Source organism: Cynoglossus semilaevis, chromosome 1, assembly GCF_000523025.1.
Source record: "Cynoglossus semilaevis isolate Cse_v1.0 chromosome 1, Cse_v1.0, whole genome shotgun sequence".
NCBI lineage: Eukaryota > Metazoa > Chordata > Actinopteri > Pleuronectiformes > Cynoglossidae > Cynoglossus > Cynoglossus semilaevis.
In genome coordinates, this window is record NC_024307.1 from 29,398,709 (window position 1) to 29,417,352 (window position 18,644).

Genomic DNA, 18,644 nt, shown 5'->3' on the forward strand with positions numbered 1-18,644 from the left:
GCAAGGTTATTTGCAGGTTTTCCAAATCCTTGAATATCACGCTGCATCAGATAACACATATTAATTATCACATAGCCCTAAAATCAAAATAGGACTGGATCTACAGAGAAGTCACAGCATGGTCCTATCTCAGCAGCTAGCACTGGAGATGGAAGCAGTAACACAGAATACACAGAGTAGTTGGAAATTATCCAAACATCCTTTCTGGCGTAAGATATTTTGGTTAATATACAATATTTATTATTAAGTGACAGAAAAAAAAGATAAGAAGCATCCTTGGGTATTGGAATGCATGAGTGTGTCACAAAAAAACAAGAAAGCTAAACTGGTGGCTCCGCTGCAGGCTCCTCAGATGACACCTCAGCTCCCCCAGTGCTGCATTCTGCTCTTTTATCATCCATTTAATGGCTTAGCGGCCATGTTTACCGCAACCAATGAGTTAAAACATTCATATCCCTCTCAGACCCAACTCTGCTTCGTTCAACTTTTCTCTGTGACATTAACAGGCAGAAAAGTACCCTTTTGTGTCACTCAGTACTTCTGAGTGAGCCGGTGGCGTGCTGTAAAGTCATCATTTTCACAGTGAGAGCCAGATCACAGCATCTCCCTGCAGAGATGACAGGTTTGCCGTATCATACATATTCATCTGAAAACATGATAAGTGGATACAGGCTCAGTAATTATGTGACTGGGAGGAGGTTTCAGTCCCTTCTCCACTGGATTTGTCAGTGTTTACGGCGAGCGCCGCGCTGCTGAGCCTGGCAGCTTTTTTTGCACTGAGCTTGATAAACTTGTATCTGCGCAGGTCGTATCATTCCAGGGACAAGGACGCGGTCGCTGAGGTCATTAACTGCAGCCATTTTGCTTGGACGACTATTTCTCTCCCACTCTCCTCTGACCCTCTCTCCTCCCTCCCTCCAGATTTTTTTTTCACCAGCTGAGCTGCTGAACTCATCCCTTCTCTCTTAAGTATCGCTGCCTGTACGCTAAGCAGCCCTGGATATATGTCCAAACTCAACAAAAAGCATATGTAGAATAAATGCACCGCCAAGTCAATTTACCTCATGGAACAACAGCTAGCCTGAATGCAGCTTTCAGTATGTCTTTTTCCATGCAGGAGATTTAAAAAAATCCTGCGTTTAAAAGACATCTGTGGTATACAGCCAGTTGTATTTTTAGAGGAACAGCTTTTTGTAAGTTAACTACATAAGTAATTAAAATCCTAATAACCAACCTGAGATGAGTTAATGTGATTATAGAGCTGCAGACGCAGGCAGAAAATGAGAAGTGAATGAAATAAGAAAAAACAAAATATATATATTGCAAGCCACAAGATATGCCATTTGAAACACATGTATAAAATTCATACAGGGAATTTTCACTGAAGACAAAATGATTGATTTCTTACAGATACAGATAAATAAAGATATAAACATTTATATATATATATATGTAAACAGTGTATATACAGTATATGTATATATGTATATATATATATATATATAAATAATTTATTTTCCAAAACTTTATATTTGTCTGTAGACCAAAACACTGCCCATGGCCTTTTTGTGATTAATGACAAACCTCAGAATGACTGTGGTGCAAATGAGACTGTGAGAGGAAAAACATGAGTCACCGATGCAGCCAAAATGTGGGTGTTCTCATTAGAACAGAGTTATCTCTGGCTCCTCATCGGAGTGAAAGGACATAATTAGAGAGTTAGGGAAGCCGAGGACACGGTGAGGGTGGAAATGTCACTCAATGCACATTAAACATTTAGACATCTGCTAAAAGAATATGATAAAGCGTGTCCTGCTTTTAGCCACGAGCTGCAACAACACACACGAGGGCGCAGGAGTGTCAAACTGGACGGAGTTGAACGGTAATGTGGATTGAAGTGTTTTGGATTCACTTGTCTTCACACGTCTTCTTCCCCGACAGGAATTATAATTTCTCTTCACCCACAGTTAAGTGTCACACCAGCAGAGGGAGAATAAATTCTGTAGGGCGCTCTTGTTGCTTCATTACCTTAACAGCTCCTCTACCTGATTCAATTGTGTCTTATCATTCAAAAGTTCAACTGCAGACGTGCTCAGTTTGAGAAAAACTTCCAGGGTATAACACAAATCAACACACACACACACACACCCTTCAAAGGCTTTCGTCAGGCACTGGGTCTTAGCCCTGATCTCGTACCTTGTTTGTACTTCAACAACAGCTCCCAGATACCCCTGCGGGCGTATGGGTCGACACCTGCTGTGGGTTCATCCAAGATAACGATTTTCGAGCCTCCAACAAATGCTATGGCCACAGACAGCTTCCTCTGCATACCACCTAAAAACAGAAGGTTTACAGGGCTTTACGTCAATGAACAACGATAAATGGAGTGTGTGTGACGTAAAATCAGTGATCTGCACTCAACAATTGATGCATTTTCAAGAAATGTCCTTAATGTTTTAGATCTTTGCTGCTGTTAAAAAACAAAAAAAAACACAAAGCCTTATTTTTTTTATGCAGGAAACTATAGGGCCTGGCTGCTTCACAGACAAAAACTGTTAGGTTGACTGGCCAGTTGACAGTCCAGATCTATACTGTATACTACTGACACTGAAGTGCACATCATGCATGGTCAGGGGAGTTAGACAGCAGCCGGGGTATCTTGGTAACAGTAGCACAGTAAATGAAGTCTACTTGCAACACTGTGACCATAGTAACTTTAGTTTGAAGGTGATAACAAAAATCAATCAATCAGGAATTTAGACTTTTTGTAGTTAAGGACGACAGCATACACGTCACTAGAGTTATTCTAGTCTTTATTCATGGAGAGCGCCTCAAATGCATCCAATCTAGTACTAATGTAGTGGAAATGTCAACATACATCAACCCTGAAAGTCATATTTCAGGGATTTTGCACAGCAGCAATCCATGACTGGGGACAATTTATCAAGCGACAGACCTGCTTATACCCCCTAGACAATGAATTACCACCTGTGACACACTGGTGACATACACACCTATATGCACATCATCGTCTGTGTGTGTGTGTGTGTGTGTGTGTGTGTGTAGTCTGTCGTTTGTTTTTAAAGTGCAAAGAGTGAATGAAAGAGTAGCTGTGTAATATAAAGAAAGGATCATTTACAGAGATAATACCTTTCCTGGGGAAATACATTAATCAAAGACACAAATGGACGTCCACATCAAAAATCTACTCCACATCTGGAGGTAATTTTCATTATAGACATCAACACAAACACACCTGACAGGTTCTTAGCCAGATCCTTCCGTTTGTGTGGCAAACCGACGTCTATTATCATCTGCTCCATCTCCATTTCCACTTCCTTACGGCTGAGCCCCTTCAGCCGGGCGTAGAAGTAGATGTGCTCCTCCACCGTCAGCCTGAAGAGGCGGAAATCATGTCAAAACATGTTTGATCGACGTACATGACGACAAAGCGGAGCATTCCTGGTGCCGCATCTTCACGTGTAGTCTTTGAAAAGCCATTGGAGCGTTTTATTAGATGATCCACTGCACTTTAGGGAAGAGGAGGTAATATGATTTAATTTTTACCTCAATATTTGCATGAATATTTTAACCCGATTTAATATAGATGCTTTGACTGTCTTGGATTAATATTAATACCAGTAATTTGCAGGTGCTAAGCTGTAATTATGATGTAGGACATGAGCTCAGGTTGCAGGAGTTCTTCTGTGCAGACAGGAACAGGAGGAAATTTGAGGTGAAATATCGCACATTGGCAGAGAATGACACTATTAGGAGAAATTCCTTGACTGGAATGTTGTGTTCGTGTCATTTCCAAGTATAAAAGCATAACAAGAAAAGATAATGATGTGCTGACGTGAAAAATAGACTGAGACTGAGCCTTCATTACGCACATGATTAAATTGCTCTGTGATGACCCCCCCCTCCCCTCTTTTTTTTTCAATAAACCAGAGGCAAAACATGATTATAATAATGGCCAGAGGAGAACATGGATGGATGGCGAGCTGTTACATTCACTTACTCATTGAATAAAACATTGTGCTGCGGGCACATTCCCAAATACTTCCGGATGCTGTCCATGTCAGTGTGGATGTCATATCCATTGATGAGCGCGGTGCCTGAGGTAGGGGTGAAGAGTCCTGTCAGAATTGACCTGGAGAGAAGAGGACACGAACAGAAAACACACAGGACCTGATTACATATTACACATCACCTGAAGGCCCTTTTAAGTTATTATTAGGGATGATTACATTTTGAAATCTAAATCGTGAGATGGTTTGACTCGATGTACAGTGGGTGTCATTCTACACATGCTCTAAAATGCAATAAATAAATTAAAAAATCAAAGACCGCTAATTAATCTTTACAAATCTGAGGGGGAAAAAAGCGTTGATTTCGACAGCCCAGTTATCATGATAATAAAACACTAGCATTAAGAGAGAGATGAGGTTCGATTAGCATGAACCAGTGGCTTTTTTTAGCGTTGCTATTCAATGCACTGACTGTCCACGATATCTTCATTAACTCCACTCAGTTTTGAGTCATTAATATTTCATTTGCAGCTCAGCCGGAGAAGATAAACACACAGCATCATAAAAAGACAGCACAACTGTGCTTGAGAAAAGAGAGAACAGCACCGGCTCACACAGTGAGTTACATCATTCAATCTCACTGACGGACACGTATCTAAAAAAAATCCACCAGGAAATGTATTGACACTGTGCTTCAGAGTGTGACCGTCCCTTGTCCTCCTCTCTGCTCTGTTCTGTTTTGCTACAGCAGATTTCTCTCCTTCAAACCTCAGTCTTGCATCACTTGCCTCTGCCGCTCATTCTTCGTGGGCCACTGGTTTTCATTCATTTGCTGTCGTTGCATTCTGACCCTTTCCACTATTTTTAAACTGCAATTAGATGACTCTTACTATCAACACAGCAGCTGAGGGGCTGTGATAAATGTCCTTTCAGGAGAAGCAGGTCCTTCGAAGCACTGACCACTGAATTAATGCGGCTACGCTACAGCCTGCATTGTGTACAAGTTAGATTAGTTGCACCCTGTGAAAATCACATTAACACTGAACACAGTGTGGCAAAACGTGAGGGGAATGGAAAGTTCCACTCACATGGTGGTTGTCTTTCCAGCACCATTGTGGCCGAGGAAGGATGTGATCTGGTTCTCGTAAAAGTCAACGGTCAGGCCATCTACAGCCAGCTTGTTCCCAGTCTTGTAGATCTTGACGAGGTTCCGGACGGAGACCCCCGCCCTCATATTGGGTGGTGGTTTCTCCAGGTATCCTTTATGAACACCACAGAAAATGCAGGTTGATTCATTTCTCTGAGAAATAAAAACGCTGTATGCAGAATCATACAACCGTTAACCACCTTGTCCTCCCGTATCCTTCAGCAGGTCGGGGTCATCTGAGGTTTTTTTGGTGGGTCCACACCAATACAATGAAGTAAAGGGGAAATACCATGGTTTTGGAATCCCATATTCTCCTGTGATGTAGTTTGAACATAAATAGCAACATTTTACAAAAGTTTGGCTCCAGAAAAACTGCATTTTACAGCATAGATATTTTTCAAGTTCAAGTCTTACATTAACTAGTGTTGGTAAAAAAAAAACATTATTACCTGGAAATACATTCTCAATGTACCAAGTCAATGTCCAGTATAAAACTGCATCAAAAAGCATCATAATGATGGACAGGAGGAACGTGAAACGCTCTCCATCTTCAGGACTCTTGTGCATGTTGTGCCACTGAATGCCGATGCCTTGCTCCTCGTACTTAGTGAAACTCTCACAGCCGAAGCCAAAGGACACACAAGACAGCACACTCTGAGGAACACAAAAAAGGGAACACCCTAAAATCTATGTTTTTGACCAACTTAGCTTAGTGGTGGCTTCGTTGTCCTAGCACAGCACACTGCTATTGCTGACTGAACAATTGGCATTAAAATGGGCTGAATGGATAAAGCAGGGACAAGGACTGATCTGATTACATTTGTGTGCAAATCACATGGGAAGGTGCTGATCCAAAGGATAGAGACACTACAGGGATAATAGATGCAAACAACATACTGTACAGAAAAAAACTGCACATCCTGCAAAGTAAGATTCGTTGATATGTTCATACAGAAGGAAATTGCGACTGATGTGTTGCCCGAGAGGCGTCATCTGCCACGGCCTATCACTCTGCACTGCGGCGTTCCCTGCCAGCTGTTTCATCACGCCTCATTTGCTCACAGTCTTTTTTGCTCCGACAGAGGCTGGTGCTGAAGTTTCAGAGACAGATCACAGTGCTTGCTGTCTGTCCTCTTGCTGCATTACTGGGAATGGAATATGAAAATCTAAATCTGAAGCCACGCCAAAACAGTCAAGTCTGACTATTAACACTGATGGTAACTTCCTGGCTCGTCTTCCCCAGAACATCTTCTACAAAGCAATCAGTGGTCACAAAGTCTTGACCTCTGCAAGGCATGAGTGAATAGGTGGAAGTGAGCACTTCTTTGACTTTGGACATGAAGATATTTCTTGACATACTTGACATGAAGATATTACTTTGGACATGAAGAAAGATTACTGAAGATACGTCAACAACAGATTAGCTGACATGAGTTTTTTACCAAAAGATTGGAAGAATACAAAAACTATATAATGAAACACTGTGATCACTGCATAGCTTCTGGATTTCCTTAAGATTTTGGCTGCACCTGTCATTACACATGTCATCCAAGAGGCTCCAGGTGAGGAGAACCATGACTTGCCTGACTGAAATCCTTACAGAGAGGAATGTAGAGAATCTGACCTAAAACTGCCAAGTGTCAGTCTTAGATTCAACAATTTTATACCTGAACATTTACCTTTGGACATATAGAAAGAATAGAAATGGTTCAGCAAGAAATTGGACGACTCGCTCCAACGAACAAACTTAAAAGAAGAAAATAAACATGACATTACCCATGTTCCTTTAGCCTTAAAACACAACCTTAGGGTGCAATGACAGGATTGGAACTTTAAAAAAGACACTAAATAATCTCTGTAGGTTTTAGGATAATTAGCTGCTATGATTATTAGCCCTGTTGAAAGACAATGTTTAATGTTGACCATCTTTTGAAGTCAAGTATATAAACTGCAGGGTCTTTCTGGGGTTTTTTGCTCATTAAAAACCTTTAACTCGAAGCAAAAGGAAAAGATGAGAAAACAGTGGAAAGGAATCGGGACTGTAACAGCAGCTGGTCTAATTCTGACAGACATCACTTGAAGCTTTGCCTTAACACAGATCTGAAATCCACCAAATGTTCGAATGAATTGAGGTGATCTTTTAAAATTCTCTCTCGATTAAAGACTTCATTATTGAGAATGATGTGGAGGCAGACTTTCTATTCCACTGCACGCTATGGATCTGCAGAAAGGAGGGTGACTGGGGGGGCACCTCAATGCACACATGCACATCTTTGATAAAGTGTGGGGATGAACTGGATAGTGGTTTGGTCAGAGGAACATTGCTCATGCTAATTAGGTAGCTGGAGGGCTATCCATCTAGTTGGAGCAGTAGAGAAAAACCCCGACGCTGGAGGAGAACCTGGCCCTGGCACTTTATGTCGACCTACAGTATATCTAATGTTTCCTATCCAACCTGGGAGCAGCCTGTTTAAAAAATGATGAAACATTTTCTGAAGAGCAGAAATGAGCATTAACTTCACCTGATATATTTCACATTATAATTGTGGAACGTGTTGAATAAGAAACGTCACTAGAAATGACTAAAACAGGCGCTGATGCTAGATGTTTGTTTGTTACTGTTTTTTTAGGTTTGATAAACATGAAAAAAAGACAAGAGTTGCATACTTAACAATTATGTTTTTTTTTTTTTTTTAAAAAAAGAGAAAATACTGACAGCGTGCTGAAAAATGACAGTGGTACCAACATAAAGGTCATAGAGAAAGGCTACGGTGAATGTTGCGCAATGGGGCAGTTTGATCTTTCACCACTAAGGGAAAGCAGAAAATCCCTCACTTTTAAAGTTTTTTTTTTTTTTTGTCAATATTTTTGTGTAATATATTTGTATATTTCATGTCACCTGTTTCCACTTGCAACTTCATGTTGGTGCCAAAAGTGTGTTGAAACCAGTGGAGGCTTTAATAGGGAAAACCACTTTTTCCTGTTGCAAATTCAAATTCCACTGGACCCTCAATTCATCTTTGAGACACTTCACACATTATTTATCAGGAGACTTAAGAAGGCAGTAGCAACACATCTATGACAGGTATTAATGGCACTGGGTGAATTTACTTTGCTCTGAAACAACAGGGGAATGGATAAAGAACAAGTGACTGTTTTTGTAGCGGCACAAACACAACCGGGTAATGTAGCTGTAAAACTGAGCCAGCTATTATGTATGATAACAACAGGAGGAGAAATAAAAAAAAAAGGTTGTCAGCAATAAAGAAGGACTTACCACAGCAACCTTGACCGGGAAACCTAGGACGTCCCTCCAGGCGTTGAAGAAGACATGCGGCAGATAGAGGACAAAGTAGATGAGGCCACCGCACGCCGCCGCTAAGTTGGCCTTAGAGAAGAAGACGCTAATGAGGAAGCACTGACTGATGGTGACCACACAGTACACCAGCAGGAAGACAAAGACCAACGAGGGGTCGCTGTACCGCAGCAGTTTACCATACTGTGGTGGAAGACATTCATGTTAGGTGGGGGAAGAACGAGTTTTCATTAATGTCAACTCAGAGAGAGACAAGGAAAACAACAGAGGAAAGAGAGAAAGAGAAGCCAACAAAAAGATTCAGACATGATTAGTAAATGTTATGATCATGTTTTTAAGACACCACAGGCAGAGTAAAAAGAAGCCTTCATTATCCTACACTAGAGCAGGTGCAGTAAAACCCATAGCCATAACCATAACCAAACTTGTGTTGTGGGCAATTAAGGGAAATTCTTTTTTTTAAACCATTTAGAGTTCACTCATTACCACCTACTGACTCTTTACTAAGTAAACATTTGGACACAAAGGTGTCCCACATATATTTACAAAAGTACACTAGACTTCTTGTTGGTAAAAGCCAATTTTTTTATGACCCACTAAAATTAATTTTGTGAGTAAATGGTTTATTTTTCAGGATATTCCTTTATACCGTTAAATATCAGCAGTTAAAAGAGTGAAGTTCAATATTATTAACACAGTCATTAAATGTCACACTTTTTTCTCTGCCTGTTTGAGAGAGAACCCGTGGCTTATTTTGAAGAACTTCTTCAATCCGTTCTCCAACAATACCCCATGACCCTGATGGCTGTAAGGAACCAAATTCAAAGTGGTCCTCCGACCATCAGGGTAATGGTGCAGAAATAATGAATGCAATTATAATCAAAGAACTGTTACATCATACTGCACTTTTTTTTTTCTTTTTTTCACCACAGAAAGTCTCTTAAATCTACACCGTCTAAATGAACGCTGAAGTGTAACAGTATCAGATTAGCAACTTCATCAATGGAACGGAAACTTCACTGAGGACTGGAGGAGACTTAATGAACAGAACTCTCCAAAAATAGACTCGGGTTCTCATTCAATGACTGTTTAATGATTCCCAAATCACCTTTAGGATCAAAGTCAGGAAGATTGCACTGAGAGTCAGAGGATAGACACTTGACACCGCCCAGCTCAGCCAATAGATTGAACTTCTCAGGCCCATGATCCTCACTGTCTCCTTCAGCCTCGCCTCTTTTTCCCCAACAATGCTCTTTATGATCATGGCCACTGAGTAGATCCAAGCTAATGTCATGAACAAAGGTAGGGAGCGCGACAAAGATCGCAGAAACCTGAAAAGACACCAGTTGGACAATCAGTCAACATACAAACCTCTAATTACAATACATGACATTTAAATATATGTATATTTGATAATGCGTATTTTCACGACTGATGTACACCCAACGTTCCTGCTGCTTTCATGTTTGTCAGCCCAATGTCGTGGATGTGACGGCATTGAGCGTCACTAACCTGTGTTACTCCGTCGACACTTGCCAACTGATGGAGCCAAGCGTAGGGAATAATGCAAATATATCAACCTGGTTGCCACATAATGAATGCATTGCCTTCTCCATAATAGAAGAGAAAACATGTGTAACCCGACAGAGGAGTCAGGTGTGGGTGACAAAACTGGTTGTCGGCGCACTTAATCCACAGACAGCCTTGTGATAATTAGCGTTTGATTTGCTATTATTATTAATGTGCTGAAAATGGCTGTGAAATTATCAATTTGAAACGGGCCCGTGATCTGAATACACATTGTGCTGGAGCTGGCTCCTCCAAGGCACTTCACGAACTCAATTTAAGGTTATTAATGTTTACACATTGAAGATGGTTCGCAAACACATTAGGGCTGAAGGGAAATTGCGTCTCATCCAGCTGTTCGAATATCAGCACAAATTTACCAGTGACAATTTCAAATTGAATTTCCAAAGAAATTGCTGATCTACAAAGATAATGGTGTACACCAACAAAATAAAAAAATATAATTTATATTTTTGTTTTGTTACAATACTACAGCAGGACTGCACGTCTTAACTCAGACCAACAGAACAATGTTTAATGTTTGAATTGCATATGTTATATTATATGTTAGATATGCAGCATATGCTAAATGGTCCGTACTGGTCAGTCTTGATGACCACTCATGGCATAAAACACTTTAGGAGACTTCCTGATGTTCAGGACACTCATTAGTGTTCTAATTACAGGACCTAAAAAATAACCTTTGATTTATATTGAGCTTAATTACAGGTTTGTTTGTGTGCTTAATTAATTACCCCAGGACTCCCAATTTGACTAATTAGAAGTAATAATTAGGAAAAGTTATCGGTCATGATTGGCTATAGCATTGATACCAAAACACTGAGCATGAACACCTTTCATTTTCATTAACTGAGATGCATGTTGGGATTGAAGTTTATTGTATCTACAAATTAGGAACAAATATGCACTGCATTCTGGTGTTGATGCTTTGTGTTTTGACACTGATTCTTTTTGGGACTTTTTTTTTACTGACCTTCAGCAAGACACTGATGAGCAAACAGGGAACTGTGAGCAAAACAATGTTCTCTGTCAACCTGGCCAACCACAGGGAACTGTTATGAACGCCCACAGCACGCAGCACATCCTTCAGCCTGAGCTCCTTCTCAAGCACCAGGTCTTTGATGGTCATGCTCACGGTGTATATAAAGGCCAGCACGACTATCAAAGATATCATGGTAGCGATTTGTTCAGTGAAGCTGGTTGTTGAGGAAAACACAGGGATAGTTAGTTTGAATTAAATGGAAGGAAGTAACTGAGAGATATAGAGATATATGATTTTTTTAAATTTATTTTTATTTTATGAACTTCGCACAGTAGGGAAATTCTGGTGGTAACTTGGAGGCGCAAGATTTATGTATAATAATAGTTAATAGGTCAAATGAAAATTAAATGAATAACATTTGTTATTGTGATGATCTTTATTCTGCAGAAAAAATGGCAAAAAATTGCATTCTGCTATCTGTTCTTATTGTTACTGTCAGCCAGCCTTAACGGGGTCAGGGCACCAGTTCAGCCAGACCTTTTAGTGCCGCACTTCGAGCCAGAGATGATGTATGATTTAATTCTTTTACAACACAAAGAGGTGATATTAGAGTGGCTTCATAATGCCACCAAAATGCCATGTCAATATCTCCTCTGTCAATATAGCAAAGTGCTGCCTCGCCTTTATTGGACAATGAAGGAGGGATATCAAATGGATCCCGACAGTATGGATTTCACATATCACTTATTAGGCCTACATTAAATAAATAGCTGGCCAAAAAATGCAACCAAAGCATAGCACAGAGCAGATATGTGGATAAATGTGAATGTTATCGGCTGAGCACATTAACCACACACTGCTGATTAAATAATGGCCTCTTCTCCTGTAATTCTGACCAACTAATTATGTAAAGGTCTTATTGAATTCTTGTCATGTGAAACTGTTCAACTCCAGGATTTTCTGGGCTTTAATTGCCAACCTGTGCAACACATTAACTGACTCTGACACCACCTCTAATTGTGCAATTTATTGTTGTTTTTTTTTATGCACAACCGTTTCCAATAGAGGTGAAGACAATGGAGGTAAAGACAAACCAATACCAAGCACGCAGGGAGTTTGCAGTTTCAAATAAAGTACTGGATTGTCTTACAACAACAAGCATGAGATTTAATTCCACTGAAACCTCTGAGGAAGTTCTGTCATATGAGAACCTGAATGAATGTCTCAATCAGGCTCAAATTCAAGGACACACTTCTGTCCCAATGATTACGCTGATGGAATGAAGCAAAAAACATTAATGAAAATAAAAATCTGGGAATAATAAAGTCTTCTTTCAGGTTGTAATCATACAGATACAGTATCTCTCAATCTGACAGACAAACGTATATGAAATGTTTTAAGTATTTTCAGAGAAAGATGCCCAGTACTAAGACTTGTTCATCTGCTGCCAAATCAAATCAAATATCTACGTCTATATTTGTAAACGGAGCCAGTCGTGGATATACTTCTTCTTTGACTTCTACAACTAGACAAGGAGAGATAAGTCACGCCCGATGTTTTTTACACCGACAACCTCACCGCCAGATGCTCTTGAATTATACATTTGCCGATCGTTCAGGGCTGCTTAAGTAACAGAATTTCATTGGAGGGCTCGGGTAACACTGGCAGCCTGACCTAAATTTAGGGCAGCAGGGAGACTGATTCCTATGTAAATCAAGAGATGGAGAGCAGCCTCCCTAGAGGTTATCATACGATTCCTTAAACAAAAGCTCTCTGTCTACTTTGGAACAAATGTAGTGTTGCGTTCCTCCATTGTCTGGTGGAGATTAATTCCAGAAAATGAATACAGTATATTATCCAGACAGGACTCACTGTGAGGATATTGTATTACTGTAGGTCATACAATACAATGTTACAACAATAAAAGGTAGCTAGATAGAAGTTGGTGCTGCAGAGCGACCAGAAGGCTGCTGCCGTCAGCATCAGCGCCATCTTGACTTCTGACTTAGAGATACTTAGAAATAGAAATACATAAACCTATTGTTTTACATACTGAGAAACAATGTCTGCATGCCTCAAACACCTCAAATGCTAAGCTAACATAACTATAGTAGCAGCTGCCACTCTGCTAATGCCATAAAAAATTCCAGGTCCTAAAAAATGTCACCCAGGACCAAATGAATGAATAAACCTACTGCTTAATGTGTGTCTTAGTGCACACTCAGCTCCAGCACTAATCAAAGCGTTGAATGGTTACACACCAACACTTCACATTCTGGCCACTTAGCAAGTTAATGGCCATTGGGAGACAAGAGAAAAAAAATACTGCCTATACTTTACATGCACATGCTCCCTCTTGATGTTTATGATTATTATGTGAAGCTGGAATTGCAGCATATTTATCGCAGCATATTTATATATTTACCAAATATATACATAAAAGGGATTTTTCTTTAGCTTTCATTTTAGTTTATTACAGTACCTCACCAAAAATGTGAACCCAAGCAGCAGATTTTTCAGTCCTAGCCTCAGATGTTCCAATTATGTGAATCTATCACAGCGCTCACTCCATACAGCGTACACAGTGGTTTAATTTAACATCCAGGCTGGACAAAAGGGCATCGCCTCTCACATCCTTGAGCTCATTTCTATTTTTTCTGTTCAGCAAAGACCTGTGTTATGTTTGCCTAAAAACAGCCTCAGATAAAGCTCATGTAAATGAGAAGGTCCTATTGATGGACAATTAGGGCGAGGGAGGGAGAGAGGGAGAGAAAAAGAGAGAGAGAGAGCACCGGCCCTGAGATTCCTAGATTCAGGGGCCACAGAGACCACTGATAAAGCACTGGTCATGTTCTATCAGGACCCGTGGTGTTGAAGCCTTATGACGTGTGGCCCTATCACAGTGTAGAAATATAGACGGAGACAGTGGGGGCCGATAGAGTTTGGTCATCTCACATTCAAAATACCAACTGGGTCAGTTGGAGATGTAACCCAGATGGACCCAGAGGATCATTGTTCATAGCCTTGAAGGCGAAATGAGTTGTGTAAAAAAGACAGTTATAGCAAAAGACTGCACCGATATTAGCAAGACAAGGAAATAAGGGTCATAATATAATTAAATGAATAATTAATTAAACATGACTTAACATAAGGATAAAATAATGATAAATAGCTGTTTTTACAGAAATACCTCTACTAATAATAAAAATGCTGCGGTCTGAATGTGAAGCATTGTGTATTTTCATCCTGTGGTCTGTAAACTTTTTGTCAGTTTGTTATTTCGCTCCACCTTTTGCTCCACCACCTACAACCATCCAACAGGTCGCAGTTGTTAACCAACAAGTTTTGCTGTGGAGTAAAAATAAACACAGCAGCTGCAGTGACGGGTCAGAAATGTTTTACAGACTTAAGAAGTTTCCACCTTTACTATATATGGATATATATATATATATATATGTGTGTGTGTGTGTGTGTGAAATGAAAATGAAAATATTGCAATACATTTGAAGTAGCCTTTTTAAGGAGGTATTCTTCCTTAATATTAGCATTAATTCAATTGGTATATTCCTGGAAAAAATCCATCGGAAGACAAAGTGTCATTTAGTATTCCCATGAGGCCATGCAGACACTTTCTATTCAAAGATATCAGCAATACATTATTCATGTCACAATAACAGAATTGTAAATGTATTCTGCATTATTGATAGAAATTGTAGAGGTATCTCAAATCTACATTTTAAAATCTGTTTTTTATTTTTCCTGCAGACCCAGTTTTTTATTTTTCCTGCAGACCCATAAACATGATTGGACAACGGTCTTGTATTTCCTTTTGGCTGAGGGTACAGCTCCAGTACAACAAAAAGAAAATACCCCCTAGGTTCTTACCCATCATGCCTCCCTGTGTTTTAGCACGTTGTCTATTGTGTGATTTCACTCTCAATTATTAATGAATGAAATAGCCGTTTCTAAATATTTATAATTCACAGAAATGCCCAAATGGAAAGGAAGGCTAAAGAGTAAATGGTGGAGGGAGTGCAGAGTGTATTGTGGTGTTTTATGGTACCATATATCTTCTGTAATTATTAATCCTTTTGTTTTAGTAAAAAGAAACGTGTGTGACTGGTCTAGCACGGAGCCAGCTAACTTAACTGATCTCACAACAATAAAAAGAAACTGAAATGCAAAGAAAAGCTTTTTTCAATCCTGTGAAAGAATCCAGTGGTGCGGTTGAGCTTTTCCTATCTGCACCAAGTCTGCTACCAAATGTGGGCGATGTTGTGGTTGAGTTTAATTTGAAATGACAAGATTAGTTTCTGCAGAACAACTCTACTGGGTGCAGTAGTTAGTCCAACTCTTTCTAATGAGTACAGCCAGAGAAATTCATGTTTACTACAACTGCTGCAAAAAGCATGTATTTAGTCGTAAATTATCAACATGAAGAACATTAAGGATGAAATTGTCTTTCCCATGTGAGATAAGGACTTGGAAAATATTTCAAGTGCATTTAAATTTAGGGGTTATTAAAAGCTCAAGTATATATTCCATATAGTCTTTTTTTTTTTTTACTTCAAACTAAATATGTTAATCCCAATACTTCTGGGAGATGTATTTACAGTAAACTACGTGCTATCCAAAAGTACATAATGTTTTCTAAATTACTTTCCCTAATCTTTGGGACTGAACTCCCCAGAGAAACGAATATTCTGTTTCTCTTAAAAAGGAACACATTGTGTTTTTGGACTGAAATCTCATTGTAATTATCTTTTCTCTCGATGGCATCAGTGGGCTTTTCCATTATTAATGGAGATCATAATGATGTCTGGATGGGAGTAATTTTCCCAGACTCTGAGGAAATCTTGGCTTTGGAAGATTTAGAGTGATACCACATCATCTGTGTCCCCAGGTGAATGATGGGACGTAGAAGAAGCACATTCTACCGCTGGATACATTAGGAACCCATATGACATGCTGCGATAAATCTGGTGTGTTGGAGCTACAGTAAGAGGGATTCTGTGTGTTTACTTGATCCGGAGTAAAATGCTCCAGAAATACACCAAAAGAAAAAGGACGAATGTCAGTGACCTCAATAATCCAGCAGCCATGAAGCGTTCAATAATTTCCTGTGTTCGACTTAAATCAATACTTTTACTTCTATTTGTTTACTGTTTATTCTTCTCAACCCCCAACACATTATTGTCTGAACTAATAATGTTTTTTAAATTGGTTAACTGTGTCTACTCATCAGAATGCTGAAAGATAAACATTCCCATGCTCACCTGTCGTTCACGTAGCATGGGTATGGCATCTGTTGGGCGAACACACCGAGGGGCTGGGTCTTTGATGTCTGCACTTGGATGATGCCATGGTCCATCATGTCCTGCAGGTAGACAAAGCCTCCCATGACATATTTGAGGTCGCTGTAGGCGTTGTCTCTAGCCCCGGGGGACCATGACCTTATTAAAAACACAGACACAGATTAGTGAAAGGAGTTGTAAATAGTTAATGTCTTTGAAAATAAGTTATATTTTCAGTTATTTATAGACATGGGAACAATATTTGTCTTCTGTACACAGAAAGAGCACAGTTAGCAGGATCTCACGGGACTGTGTATAAATAAAAAGCCACTGTAGCAGAATAACATTTGCTTTAAAACAGAATTTGACAGAGATACATACATTACACAGCCCTAATCCTGCCTCTTTTTTTTTTTACCCTGACTCACCCCTGGAAACCAAGTCACCAGAGGTATTTAACCAGGGGAGATCAGATTCCTTGGTTTACAAACCAATACCAGTGCCAGTATTTTAATTTGAGGAGTTGCCAAGACCAAGTACCATACTGATACTCTTGGGTTTGGTTCTTAGGAGATATGAAACAAAATTAAGGCTGTGTTATATAGGTGGTGCAGTTCTGTGGGCACTATGGTGATGTGCAGTGTGTCTATTAATAAAACTATCTCTCTATCCATCTATCCATCCATCCATCCATCTCTCCATCTATCTAGCCATCCATCCATCTATCCTATTCACATTTATTAATATTATTATTATTATTATGCGGAGAAAATGTTTTTTTTTAATACGTGTTGCTGGTCATTAAGTTGTGTCGAGAGTAACGTCAATGAAGAGGAAGCTGATAATATTTTCAGTGGAGTTGTGTTGCCTTTCGTTCACACACCTGTGTTCTATATCGTCTGAATGCTCCACATCATTGGTATCCATGCGGATTTTGTATTTGATATGCACAGGTGGGACGCTGGAATTTGGCTGCAAGTTTTCAAAGACCACACTGGCCCAGTGGGAGTCATTGTTTACGAGATCCAGTGCCTTAATCACCAGGAGGTGTTCGGTGGAGACGGCCTGGAACTTGTTCAGGTCCAAACACTGTAAACAGACACAGAAGTGTTACATAATAATAGTCTTTCTCTAACTAAACCAAATGATTAACCAACAGATGGATAATAGACAGAACTTCATTAATCCCCCCAGAGTTCCCTTTGGATAACGAAGGCCATTAAAGAGGAAGAACAGCAAATGGATATTAAACCAACAGTATCACTCTGCCATTCACCATATCACTCAGTGCTGGATGACCAGAATAGCAAGGGGACTGGGGAAATGGTCTGGGCTTTGGCAGAGACCAGTGAATGAAAAACAGCCTCACTAGCACCCCCTGTCCCTGAGCCTCTGTTTCATGAGAGGATAATGAGTTGACCATCCGAGGAGGCAGTCAAACCTGACAGCTGTCCACACAGCTCAATGTTGCAATAGTTTTGTCATTTCCCAACAGCACTATCCATTCCGTATTCCATATCAAGCATCGATGGGGAGCAAACTAACATAACATCATTTGTTCCGGACAGGACGATGACAATATCACAGCAGCATGGTGACATGATCTGCAAAAGTTTGGGAAAAGTGCTGACCCAAACTTGTGAAAGACAAGTGCTTTGCATAAAACAGAGATGGAATTCTCATGGTGTTGGTTGCATCAAATGTACAAATGTATATCACAATAGATGGCTTCACAGAGACAGTGGGAGTTTTCAGTTTTACTGACCCAGTATTTAGAGCAATGTTAGATGTTGGAGTTAAGAATGACCTTAAAATGTCGATATTATTTTTGGAATATTAACTTCCTACTTCCTAATACTACTTCCTGTTACAATAGAAGCTGTGCTTGTGTCATTTGTTTTTGTTGTTTTTGTTTATCTGGTGGACCAGCAGCTGCCGTACAATCAAAAACAATGGAGTTTTTCTTTTTGGGGAGTGTGGGGGGGATACAAGTAGAATAATACAAGTATAACTGCAGTTTTCTTAATGTATCTAGAAAAGGTTTCCGCTTCTATATTTCTACTTCCTGACTAGGAGGTGAAACGTCCCAACATCAGCTGAGAAATTAAGGATATGGACGACAGAAAACCCGACATGCAGTTGTGCATCATGTAGCACACTGAATAATTAATCACTTAACTATAGCATTTAAAGTATGTGTGTTTGTGTTGTGTCTGTTAGAAACTATATTTTTGGGAAAATAGATTGTCAAAAATACTCCTGTTGAGTGGACACTTTGGTCTTCTGG

General features: G+C 39.8%; 1 protein-coding gene across 8 annotated transcripts in view; it reads right to left on the minus strand.

Annotated features, from left to right (window-relative positions):
- The window catches only part of LOC103390832 (ATP-binding cassette sub-family A member 1), a 154,402-nt gene that overhangs the window by 85,407 nt on the left and 50,351 nt on the right, over positions 1–18,644 (minus strand). For 7 of the 8 annotated variants that reach the window (XM_025054899.1, XM_025054866.1, XM_025054819.1 and 4 more), the window contains 10 exons: positions 17,241–17,446; positions 16,340–16,516; positions 11,055–11,277; positions 8,456–8,677; positions 5,628–5,832; positions 5,379–5,492; positions 5,120–5,291; positions 4,022–4,153; positions 3,257–3,396; positions 2,197–2,334 (listed from right to left, as the gene is read on the minus strand). In XM_025054899.1, the coding sequence (XP_024910667.1) occupies positions 2,197–2,334; positions 3,257–3,396; positions 4,022–4,153; positions 5,120–5,291; positions 5,379–5,492; positions 5,628–5,832; positions 8,456–8,677; positions 11,055–11,277; positions 16,340–16,516; positions 17,241–17,446 (1,729 nt within the window). Of the gene's footprint in view, positions 1–2,196; positions 2,335–3,256; positions 3,397–4,021; positions 4,154–5,119; positions 5,292–5,378; positions 5,493–5,627; positions 5,833–8,455; positions 8,678–9,602; positions 9,826–11,054; positions 11,278–16,339; positions 16,517–17,240; positions 17,447–18,644 lie in introns of all 8 variants that reach the window. The other variant, XM_025054845.1, reaches the window with a different exon arrangement.